The 12,975-nt window shown below is 40.1% G+C and overlaps 1 protein-coding gene and 1 pseudogene across 1 annotated transcript in view; both read left to right on the top strand.

Annotated features, from left to right (window-relative positions):
• The window catches only part of CRIM1 (cysteine rich transmembrane BMP regulator 1), a 198,460-nt gene that overhangs the window by 116,186 nt on the left and 69,299 nt on the right, over positions 1-12,975 (top strand). Inside the window, exons 6-7 of the mRNA XM_023516671.1 lie at positions 9,305-9,487; positions 11,681-11,878. Of these exons, the coding sequence (XP_023372439.1) occupies positions 9,305-9,487; positions 11,681-11,878 (381 nt within the window). The remainder of the gene's footprint in view (positions 1-9,304; positions 9,488-11,680; positions 11,879-12,975) is intronic.
• Positions 2,817-6,893, top strand: LOC111727138 (annotated as a pseudogene).

The following is a 12,975-nucleotide window of genomic DNA, read 5'->3' as shown; positions in this document are numbered from 1 at the left end:
GGGAAAAAAAATAAAAAATTATTTGGACATTGTGACACACATGTAGTCCCAGCTACTTGGGAGGCTGAGGCAGGAGGATCCCTTGAGCCCAGGAATTTGAGGTTACAGTGAGCTATGATCACACTGCCATACTCTGGCCTAGGCAACAGAGCAAAGACTCTGTCATTAAAAAAACAAAAAAAGATTTTAAATGAACACTAATAGCTAAGAGTCTTTATTTACAGTCATGCTGCCCACCCAATAATTAGCTCCTGTTTTGTTCAGACATAATGTGAAGGGTTACTAAAAATCAGAAGTTATCCTACATTGGCCCTGACAGGATTTTCTCAGATGTTAACGCAAAAAATTAACTGTTTAATGGGAGCCATGCCCAGAGTTGGTGCTCCTCATGTAAAATTTTGGCCTAGAGAATTCAGACCCTGTAGCCTATTAATAAGAAAATGGCTACAAAACACATGTATTTAAGGACCCGTGTGCACACAGCAGTTATGCTCAGTGATTTTTCTAGAGGTGCAGTGTCTTCTAATGATGGAGAGAAGCTCTGGGGAGGCCATTCTCCATGGCGTATGTGTTTATTGAGCACCCCTGATATTCCTGAGGCCTTACTAAACTAGTCCGTGTGAGACTGGTCCAGTCTTTGGTCCAGTCTTTTGCAGTCCTTTATACGGAGTGTTCCCTTTCCTTTGTCCTGAAATAGGGTCTCTTTGGTGTCCCCCAATGCACACACACTTTACCCCATAGAATAAGCCAACTGAAACACCCCAAAATATTTCAGCCTTCTGATTCTTAATCCTGAGCCATTTATTATGACAGTATAGCTAGCAGGCCTCAATCTTCTGAGTCTCGTCCACATTCACAGCTATAAGAACATGCATCAGGATAATTAATACATTAAAGTTAAGACATGGGATTTTCAGATATTCACACAGAACTCAATAATTCCTGAGTTTTGAAAACACTATCCTGGATACATAGACGAAGATAACATCCGCCTTAGGTATTCTTCTTGAAGTTTGGTTTTATTTTGTTTTGGTGGAGGAGTGTGAGAAGCCGCATGTAGGAACTGCAGCATGTTATCCAGAAGCTTTAGTGAAGATCATTGAGGATGCTAGACTTTTGGTGTAGACGGCAAACAGCCCGCCCTGTAGCTAGAGAAGAGAAGTCAGTGCCTGACTCTCTTGTTAGGGGCTAATGCAGCTGGTGACCTCAAGTTGAATCCAGGGCTCATTTATCTAAATTCCAAAATTTGAATTCAGAGCATTCAAAATTATGGGAAATCTTGTATACCTGTGATTTATAATCAACAAACCCTGGGTGACAGCACATCCGTTTTGCCGCATGGTTTGGGGAATATTTTAAGCCCACTGCTGAGAACTGCTGCTCAGAAAAAAGATTCCTTTCATAATATCATTGTTCATTGACAGTGTACCCAATCACTCAAGAGCTCTGATGGAAATGTACAAGGAGATGAATGTGGATTTCATACTTGCCAACCTAGCATCCTTTCTGCAGCCCACCAATCAAGGAGTCATTTTGACTTTCAAGTCGTCTTATTTCAGAAATAACATTTCGTAAGGCTGCATCTGCCACGGATAGTGATTCCTCTGATATGTCTGGGCAAAATCAATTGAGAACCTTCTGGAAAGGATTCATCCTTTTAGTTGCCATTAAGAACATTTGTAATTCATAGGAGGAGGTCAAAATATCAGCACTAACAGGACTTGGGACAAAATTGATTCTAACCCTGATGGATGACTTTGAGAGGTTCAAGATGTCAGTGGAGGAAGTTACTGCAGGTGTGGTGGAAATAGCAAGAGAACTAGAATTAGAAGTGGAGACTGACTGGGTATAGTGGCTCATGTCTATAACCAATGCAGGAGGATCAGCAGAGGCCAGGAGTTCCAGACCATCCTGGGCAACAGAGTGAGACCCCAACTCTACGAAATATAAAAAATAATAGCTGGGCATGGTGGCACATGCTTATCGTCCCACCTACTCAGAAGACTAAAGCAGGATGATCCCTTCAGCCTAGGAGTTTGAGGGTGCAGTGAGCTATGATCTTGCCACTGCTCTCTAGTTTTGATGACAGAGCGAGACCCTATATCCAAGTAAGTTAGATGCTGATGGCTATGATTTGATGTAATACACATCAGTGAGGAACATGAAGATATGAGTGAAATGTAGCAGTGTCATGATAAAACCTTAATGGGTGAGGAGTTGCTGCTTCTTATGGATGAGCAAAGAAATGGAGCCTACTGAGATCTAGTCGACTGCTGGTGAAAACTCTGAAACGTTATTGAAATGACAACGAAGGATTTAGAATATTATTTAAACTTAGTTGATAAAGCAGCAGGGTTTGAGAGGATTGACACCAGTTTTGAAGGAAGTTCTACTGTGGGGAAAGTGCTGTCAAGCAGCATTGTATGCTATAGAGAAATCTTTCATGAAAGGAAGAATCAATCAGTGTGTCAAACTTTGTTGTTAGGCTGTTTTAAGAGATTGCCACAGTCATGCCAGTCTTCGGCAGTCACCACCCTGATCAGTCAGCAGCCATCAACATGGAGGCAGGACCTCTATCAGCAAAAAGATTGAGACTTGCTGAAGGCTCAGATGATGGTTAGTGTTTTTAACAATAAAGTATTTTTAAATTGAGGCATGCTTTGATTTTTTTAGACATAATGTCATTGCACACTTAATAGACTGTAGGGTAAATGTAATTTTAATATGCATTAGGAAGCCAAAATAATGATTGTGACTTGCTTTATTATAATACTTTATTGTGGTGGTCTGGATCTAGATATCAGTATCTCCAAAGCATGTGCTTATCACCACCTGCCAATCAGTGTAATTTGGTAGGTGGTAAATTTTAGTTAATAGTCTATATCATAAGGCTCTTTTTCAGGAGTTCTGAAATATAAAAAGGGAGAGGATAATTCTACAACTTAGCAACATAAAATTTAATTTCGTAGACACAAAGCACATACAAAAGTAACCAAAAAGATACTTCTGTGCACCAGTGCATTGAGAAGTACCACTTATGTAATAAACTATTTCTTTGAAATATTTTCCTTTTCCGCATCCACTTAAATCATCTCCTTGTAGAGTTCATGGCAATCTCCACACTATTGTGAAAGTTGTATCTATCTCTCAGAGGTGAAGAAGTAGTTGGTTATTGGTCCTCAAAGACCACAGGTAGCTTTTTTATCATGCACTTTCTTGAAGAGTCTGTATAAATTTTTCTCAGCATCAAACAGATTTCTCTGTGTGTGTGTATGTAATTTTTTTTTTTTTAACCTAAAGGATTGATGGCGTTTTCTGAACTACATTTTTTGGGACTTGCCGTATTTCAAAATTCTCCTCCCTTACTCACTGAGCTGTAGCTAGTAAAACCTCTCTGCCCCAGTCCTCTTGTCAGTCCCGTCCCCTGCCCCTGAAGCTCTGCACACCTCACCATAGAAGCACCTCCCCCTGGACCAGTGTCATTCATAACCAGAACATTCCCTCCTCACCAGACGGTAGATGTGGTTGATTAACTCAATCAAGTAATCACTGTTGGTGGGTTTGTAAACTTTTTTTTTAATTTGAAGACGTGGTCAGCATTTTGTCAGAGTACAGTGTTTCGCCTCACTCCACAGCCTGCAAGTTTGATTTATAAAAGCACTGAATTTTCTACACTTTTTCTTACTTATGGTCTAGTTGCACAGTTCCCTTCCAGTCCCAGCTAAGGTTAATAGCAGTGTGTTGGACAAAAGTGTATAGACGACTTTGGGCTGTAATAAGATGATTGTTTTTAACATTAGTTTTCTGAATAGTTACTACACTAAGCACGAAGGACGGAGCTTCAAGCGCACATTTCTTCCACGCGCACACATCCAATCACCGCTTGTCTCATACAACTCGTGACTTCAGCCCAGGGCCTGATCTCTTTAAATGTAACTTTCCTCATTGAAAAAAAAATGAATATTAATATTGGTTCTGTCATTTTAGGGAGGTTGTTAGGAAATCAAATGAAAAAGTAATTGTCCTTAAATATAATACCAATGCAAATATGCTCAGAATGCAGTGAAAGTTTCTGAAAGCATTTAGACATGCAAAGAAACGGCCTAAGAAATTATTTGAGGTCAGACAGAGGAGCTCATGAAAGATGTGGTGATCCTCATCATCCAGCCTTCTCGACCTGATTGAACAGGCCTCAGCAGCTCAGGAGAACTTGTCTTTAGCTTAGGAACCCTTTTTTTAACCTTGAGACCGTGAACACCACCTGTAGACATTCAAACAAGATGTTCACTTGGTGCAAATGACTCTTTGGGGCGTTGTTCATTGTGCAAACAAAAATTTAAGGACACACGTCACTGTTGTTACCTGACTTGCGTCTATAAGCATCATATGCTTCGTTCTCAGTATTTTTCACAGTCGTGCCTGAAACAATTCCTACAAATAGTGGAAACTAAAACCAACTTGGGTGAATTAAGAAACCAAAGAACATCTGCCAGCCCACTGTGTATTGTAATGATTATTGCGATGCTCCCTACCTCAGCTGGCACGTTTCATTTCTGAGTGTTCCAAAGTCAAAGGGTTAAATAGCTCTACAAACACATGGTGTGTGGTTCACCAATATAATTTGTATAGTCCAGTTATTTTTAATGTATCCACATAGTTGTACAGTCATCACCACAGTCAGTGTTAGAACATTTTCATCAACACCCCACACACACACAAAAAGAAAACCTCCTGAACCCATTAACAGTCATAACCTCCTGTTCCGCCAGTGCCCCCCACAGTGGACAGTCACTAGTCTGTCTCCATCGATAGGCCTGTTAGGTGTATTTCACATGAATCATGCCACACGTGGTGCTTTGTGGCTGGCTGGCTGGCTTCTTTCGCTTAGCATGTTTTCAAGGTTCATTCATGTTGTAGCACATATCAGAACTTCATTCTGCTTGAGGGACAAACATTATTTTATTGGATATATCACTTTTGTTTATCCATACGTCACTTAATGGACAGTTTTTGGCTGTTGTGCTACTATGAACGTTTGTGTACAAGTTTTTTATTTCTCTGGAGTGTATACCTAGGAGTGGAGTTGCTTGATCATATGTAATTCTGCGTTTAATATTTTGAGGAAATCTCAGCTGTTTTCCAGAGCAGCTGTCCTTTCATGTTCTCACTAGCAGTATGTGAAAATTTTGATTTCTCTACCCCCTCATCAACACCCCCCACCTTTTTGATTATAGGCCTCCTAGTGGATGTGAAGTGGTGTCTCGTTGTGGCTTTGATTTGCATCCCCTAATGACTTACATTGTTGAATGTGTTTTTATGTGTTTGTTGGCCATTTCTATATCTTATTTGGAGAAGCGTCCATTCAAAATGTTTGCCCATTTTTCAACTGAGTTATTTTTTGTTGAGTTAAAGAGTTCTGAATAGGGGTGTTTGTTTCTTTTTAATCAAATAACATGAATGCAGTTTTCTCTCGGTCTTTGAGTTCTCCTTTTACTTTCTCGATGGCTTCCTTTGCAGAACAAAAGTAGGTGAAGTCCAGTTTGTCTGTTTTTCTTTTGTTGCTGATGCTATTAGTGTCATATCTAAGAAACCACTGACTGATCCAAGGTCACAAAGATTTACCCTGTGTTTTGTTCTAAGATCTCTACAGTTAGAGACAGTACATTTGAATTGTAGCTCTATGATGCATTTTGAGTTAATTTTTATATATGGCATATGATATAGGGGGGAAGGGGGGACAGCTTCCTTCTTTTGATACAGTTGCCCCAGCACCATTTGTTGAAAGACTGTGAACTGTCTTGTCTCCCTTGTGAAAAGTCAGTAGATGTTATAGCCTATTTCTGAACTCTTACTTCCACTGAACTATATATATATATATCAGGGGGTTGTTTGCTTCAACTGCCAGTGTCATCGTCTTCAAGAGGACTCCTGTAATGATGGGCCTGAGGACATCCAGCCTCAGATAGGACACTGCATGCTCTTCTATTCAAAAAATCGTTGTTTATATTTGGTGGCCAATGATCAAAGACCTATTTGAATGATTTCTTTAGTTATGATGTGGACTCTGATAGACTCTGGGATGGTTCCAATGACAGGATATACACAAAGAGCAACTGTGGATTCAGAACTGATGAAATACATGTTTTATCTGGACTCAGCAAAGATAAGGAAAAGAGGGAAGAAAACATCAGCAATTCATTCTGGATTTATGACATTGTGAGGAATAGTTGGTCCTGCATCTATAAGAATGACCAGGCTGCGGGCGGCGCCTGTAGCTGAAAGGAGTAGTGCGCTGGCCCCATATACCGGAGGTGGTAGGTTCAAACCCAGACCCGACCAAAAACTGCAAAAAAAAAAAAAAAAAAAAAGAATGACCAGGCTGCAAAGGATAATCCAAATAAAAGTGCTCAGGAAGAAGAACCATGTCCAGGATTTGCCCCTTAGCTTGTATATGATGAGCTACACAAGGTTTAGCTCATGATATTGTTTAGTGGAAATCCAGGAAAGTCTTGCTCTCCAGAGATGCGATTAGATGACTTCTGGTCACTGAAGTTGTGTAGACCTTCGAAAGATTACTTATTGAGGTGTTGCAGGTACCTCATAAGAAAACACAGGTTTGAAGAAAATGCCCAGGTGGATCCCCTTAATGCTCTGAAATATTTACAAAATGACCTTAATGTAACTGTGGATCATTCAGACCCAGAAGAAACGAAAGAGTTTCAGCTCCTAGCATTAGCTCTATTCAAATCTGGTTTGGATTTTACAGTTCTGGGCTTTCCAATGTGGATCACACCCATGCTCAAAGAACTCAACTGTCTGACACCTTAGTAAATTTCTTTGCTGACAGCATGACTCATCCTAAAGGCAGCCTGGTAGACCTCATCCCACTGTAACTGAAGAATCACTGGACACAGAAGTGGACACATCTTTGAATCTTTTGGATTGTAACTCTGTTGACCGGCAGTTGAGCTGCCGTGATTGAGGACTGCACCAGAGTTCTGAGGGATCTTTACCATCACAGATTTTAACCCTCTCCCTTCATACCTGACCTCAACCCCATTCTCCTCATCCTATTCCGAAAGTAGGCTAATAAAGTGAAAGTGGTAAACTTTCCATTTAAAAAAAAATCAGGAAGGGAGAGTTCTCTAACTTTTTTTCCTTTTTAAGATTATTTTGGCAATTTTGGGTCTATTTTCAAATGAATTTTAGGATCGACTTATCAATTTCTACCGAAGAGTCAGCTAGGATTTTGATAGGGATTTTTGATTGCATTGAATAGGTAGATCAATTTAGAGAATAGTTCTATCTTAACAGTATTGTCTTCCAATCCATGAACATAGGTCATCTTTACATTTATTAGGCTTTATAAATTCATTTCAGTAGTATTTTCTCTTATTCAGAGTGTAAGTTTTGCACTTACTTTGTTTGTTTTATTCCTAGATATTTTATTCTCTTTGATATATTGAGAACAGGATTTTCTTAACTTCATTTACTGATCATTGTTAGGGTATAGAAAGAAACACAGTTTGGGGGGGGGGTGCAGTTATACACTACAAACTTGTTGCACTTAAATTTTTAAGTTTTGATAGCTTTTTAGTATATTCTTTAGAATGTTTTATAAGTAATATCATGTCATCTGCAATTAGAGATAGTTTTTTCGTTCTTTCTAATCTGGATGCTTTTTATATATTTTTCTTCCCTAATTTCACTGGCTAGAACTTCCACTACAATTTTGAATTAAAGTGGTGAGAGTGGATATCATTGTCTTGTTCTTGATTTTAGGGGGAAAGCATTTAGTTTTTGACCATTAAGGATGACATTAGCAGTGGGGAGCTTTTATAAATGCTGTTTATCAAGGTGCAGAAGTTACCTTCTATTCCTAGTGTGTAGAGGATTTTTTTAATCAGGAAAGAATATCAGATTCTGTCAAATGCAGAAAACCCTATTGAGATGATTGTATGGATTTGTTCTTTATGCTATTGACGTGTATGTTACTACATTAATTGACTTTTTAGATTTTAAACCAACCTTGCATTCTGGGAATAATTCTAATTTGGTCATGGTATATAATCCTGCTTATATGTTGCTGGATGTGTTGAAGATTTTTGCATCTACATTAATCTGGATGAATGAATTTGGATTGTAACTGTTGACCAGCAGTTGAGCTGTTTTCTGGTGATAGCTTTGTCTGGTGGGAGTTATTTTAAATCAACCAAAATTAAAGGTAAAGAACAAACTTAGGGAGAGTCTTTCACGGCAGAGACATATCTAAAAATCATTTGTATGGCTGGGTGTGGTGGCTTACACCTGTAATCCTAGTATTTTGGGAAGCAGAGATAGGAGGCTCACATAGTAATACCCCATCTAAACCAAAAGAGAGAGAGAGAAAAGAAGGAAGGATTAGATTAGCTAGGCAGGGTGGCATGTACCTGTAGTCTAAGCTACTTCAGAGAATGAAGCAGGAGGATGACTTGAGCCCAGGCGTTTTGAGGCTGCAGTGAGCTATGATGACACCATGGCACTCCAGTGAGGGGAACAGAACAAGACCCAGTTTCAAGAAAAAAAAATTGGTATCATGATGCAAGTTCTAAATATTAGCTTATGAGTCCTTAGCTGAATATAACCTTGAAACATAATGGAAAGCACAGATTTTAGTTGATGAGCTATTATTGCTTCTGTCATTTGCTAAATGTATGACTTTAAGTGTAAATGTCCTCACTTCTAACCTCAGCATAATAATACCTACATCAGATAATTGGGATTAAGTGAGGAAATACATGTAGAAAGTGTTGTGTTACAGGCCAAACACTATTAAAATCATAGATTTTCAAACTAGACAGAAAAAAAGAATTTAAGAGTGAACCCTGGAGGAACAGAGCATTGTCACCTCCAGAAAGGCCTCAATAAATTTTTTAAGGCAGAATAAAAGCTAATGTGAAGGCACGATCATTCATTTGAAGTAGAGAATGATTTAACAAGACAAACAGAATCTGTTTAAAGCACATACCAGATACGTGAGTTTCATGGTCATAAAGTTTAGCTTTATTTGGGGTGGGAGGAAGTCATGGTAGGTTTTGCTAAGGGGAATTTCAATTCCTTGTTATAAACAGGATAACAATGTGTTTTGTTTATTTTACTTTGCTTTTCGCTTCTGTCACATAAAGTTATAATGAGTTGAGTAAATTTCCATCACGTTACAACCTCCTGCTATTAGACAGAACCTTCTAGACGCTGTTTGAAAACATTAAAGGACAGCACTCGAGAAAGACTTCAAATGTACCTTGTTTGTTTCAACTCCTCTCAGAAACAAAGCCAGCCTGTGTCTTCAACAACGTGGAATATTATGACGGAGACATGTTTCGAATGGACAACTGTCGCTTCTGTCGGTGCCAAGGGGGCGTGTCCATCTGCTTCACTGCCCAGTGCGGCGAGCTGAACTGTGAGAGGTACTACGTGCCCGAAGGGGAGTGCTGCCCAGTGTGTGAAGGTAAGAAAAGGGCGTTAAAGATTACCATGAGCATCCCTGCTACAGAGTTTTAGCATCAGAGTTGACCTAATGTAGTCTCATCCAAAGTAGAAGAATGCTGAAGTTCCTTTCTCATGACGCTATGGTCTACATTTTGGAATGTTGATGGTGCCAGGTAGAGTGTGGAGATGCTTCCCCAAGGGAAGGTATGCCCTGGGTATCACCTGGGTCACCTGTTCCCTCAGGCCAGCGAGAGAGTTCCCAGAGTTACTTTCTGTGCCTGCCCTGCCGTTCTCACGGTTCACTAGCGGGTCCCGGGGCAAAGCTTTGTCTTCACTCTGGCATTGGAATTCGCCACCTACTCTTGCTTGCGTGGCTCTGTCTGGCCAAGATAGGATGGGCTTTGTCACTGACAATCTCAGCCCAGTCAGCCCAGAGAAGCAACCCCCTCTCCCACTTCCTTAAACTTAGAAGAGGGGGTTGTGCTGTGGTCTGGTGGTAACAGTTCCAGGCCCAGGCAGGTGTCAGATGTGAGTTTTGGGGACTGACTTTTTTTGTATGTACTCCTCTCTTCTCTCCAAGAAGTACATTTCCATGTTCCTCTAATAGGCTGTATGTTCCCATCCCTGATACTCATAAAGAAATATCTCAGAACAGTGCCTCTATCATTCACTATAACCCATGAGCTTTAAAGATTAAGACATTGAAGTTCAGAAAAGTAAAGCCACTTGCCTGAGTTTGCATTGAGGCCAAGAACGAAACTCCTGTGTCTGGCTGTGTCTGTGGCTTTTTCCTTGCAATAGTTTTCCCCAGAGAAGATCATGTGACCATTTTGTCATCACCAGGCCACACATCTCAGTCTGAAGTCTCCTACCTGGAGTCTGCATGCAAAGTGAGAAGGTTCACACTTTCTTCCCTTTTCCTAAAGTCCTTTTAGTTTGAAGTGTATTTGCCAAATAATACTGAAGGTCAGAAAATGTTTCCGTGCCTGACATTGATCAGTTATTCACAACAACGGGACCTTTTCCCTGTTAGAAATTATTTTAGCCACACAGGAGAAAATAGTCTACTTTTTAGGTGTCACTTAAGACTAAAAAAAAAAAAAAAAAATCCATTAAACTTTTAAGCTTATGATAGTTTCTGAAACCATGTAGAGGTTGGTGGTGTAAAAACATAAATAGGAACCTCTGGGTAATGATTGTAATGAGTTGTCTGGGATCCGGTCATGTCTCACTTCCTGGAATTCAGATCCAGCCTCAAAGTAGAAATGAAGTGTTTAGTATTTATAAAGGAATTTATGAAGTCTTATCTAGTACAGGTCTGTTTGCCACTTCCATCACTGGCAGCCTGCCTTTCTAAAGCTGTGACTGCATTATTTTAAATTTTGACTTTCTTTCTTCCAATGCCCTATTGCTTCCTCAGAATAAAGATGGCCAAATTCTAAATTATCTAGACTGTTCTCCCAACACAGCAGTGTGTGTGAAGCCAGTTTTTATGTATTTCTGAGAAAGAAAATTGAGTAATTTATTTGCCTTCAATATAGGGATACTCAGAGACATGGCATGCAATATTTGTATCTTTGTCAATAAATTCAATAAACAATTTTTTTTACAGTAGTGGCTACTGCTTAGCTGCCCAGCTATGTGAAGAAAGCTAGCTTAAGATCACAGCCTTCCTCCAAGGCACAAACAGTGACCCATGGTACATCTAAACAGCCTTATCATGAACAAGGCCACAGTAAGGGCTGGCTCTGTGAGACGTAGCTCAGTTAGTCCTGGAAATACCAGTAGTATTCTAAATTAGATAGGGCAGTATTTGTTTTGCTTCCTAAGTAGTGAAATCTAGGTGTGATGAACATTTAAGTCAACAAATCTGAAGGCATTATCAGAGCCTAAAATGGATCCCTGTTTTCTCATTATTGTCCACTAAACTTTCTAGCTTTGTGGATTGGTGACACCTGCACATAGGTTTTTAGGCCACAGATCCTCTTCCCTGACTACTGTGTCAGATGAGTAAACGTAACATTTGCTACGACATCTGCTTTTGCTCATACCCCCTGGGGAAACCTCGTGCGACCCCATGCTTCTTTTGATCACAGTTGGAACAGAACTGCTGATGAATAAAACCCAGAGAAAAGAAAAATGTCTCTGGATAGAGGCAGAGATAAGACTCAGAATGTGCTCACTCTTCCTTTAAACTCATGTTTTACTTTAGATCCAGTGTATCCTTTTAATAACCCTGCGGGCTGCTATGCCAATGGCCAGATCCGTGCCCATGGAGACCGGTGGCGGGAAGACGACTGTACGTTCTGCCAGTGTATCAACGGAGAGCCCCACTGCGTTGCAACAGCCTGTGGACAGAGCTGCATGCACCCCGTGAAAGTGCCCGGGGAGTGCTGCCCCGTGTGTGAAGGTAAAACTCACAGATTCTAATGAGTCCCTGGTGAACGTCTCCTGTCGGAGATGCTTCTACCAGTATGTTCTTGTTTGTTTGTTTTATTTTTATTTCCTCAGGCATAATGTCTGCTTCATGCTGTTACCAGTTGCAGATGAATTTATTATACAGCCCAAACTCATCATTTGGGGGAAACGTTTCACATTTAAAATGAGAATAGTGTGGTCTTTATTTTGCCATTGCAAATGTGGTTATCTGAGTACGGCATAAGAATACATTTTAATTCAGTTCACTTCAAGCCTAATTAGCAGCGTCCAGAGGTCAACACAATGAATTAAAATTGGAAATAAGACCCATGGCTCAAGCATAGACAGCATTGTTCAACTTGGGATGCTTGCATAAGCCCAAGGGTCCTGGCAACTAGAAGAAAAAACTGGAACCATCAAAGGCAGTTTGCACGGCCGGATGGCTACTTTTTGAGCATCCTGCTTCTGACATCACGATGACTGTGGTTTTGCAATTCCTTTAATACTTTGCTTGAGTCTTAGTCGCCTACCTTTGCTACTTTTCTTCCTGTTTAATGCAGAGGAGCTGGAGGCACCCTGTACTTATTTTTCTGTCCCAACCCCTACTCTAGTTGGCTTCCTCCATCCTGGAAGGATTCTTTGCCTACTTACTCATGTCAGTCCTCGTCTTCTGTCCGTGTGTGTTAGTGCAGACCAGAGATGGAATATTTATTTATACTGATGTTTTTAGTAAAGAGTATCAATCACAAGACGCACATTTGCAGAGTTAAATGAACTAACGTGGGTCAGAAAGTATTCCATCCTGAAGATAGATCCTTACAGAATTTTTTTAAGACAGATAATAAAACACTGATTTTTCCAGAGGGTGAGTTAAATACCCTCCATCTTTCAAGTATCGAGAAGTCTTTTGCTTCTACCTAAATGTTTATGAACGCAGACTTCAGAGTTTTCCTGACGAAGAGGCTCCATTAACCTCTGACGTGTTAGACTTATTAAAACCCTTAACAATCATATAAAAATTTAAGCTGGAAGACTCTAGTTCTGTTGACATCACCAATTTCCTCACCATTACTCAGAGTGCAGCTGCCA

This window comes from Otolemur garnettii, unplaced genomic scaffold (genome assembly GCF_000181295.1).
Source record: "Otolemur garnettii isolate 467f Iridium unplaced genomic scaffold, OtoGar3 scaffold00095, whole genome shotgun sequence".
Classification (NCBI taxonomy): Eukaryota; Metazoa; Chordata; class Mammalia; order Primates; family Galagidae; genus Otolemur; species Otolemur garnettii.
Note: the sequence above shows the minus strand (reverse complement) of the source record. Positions and strands in the feature narration are given on the sequence as shown.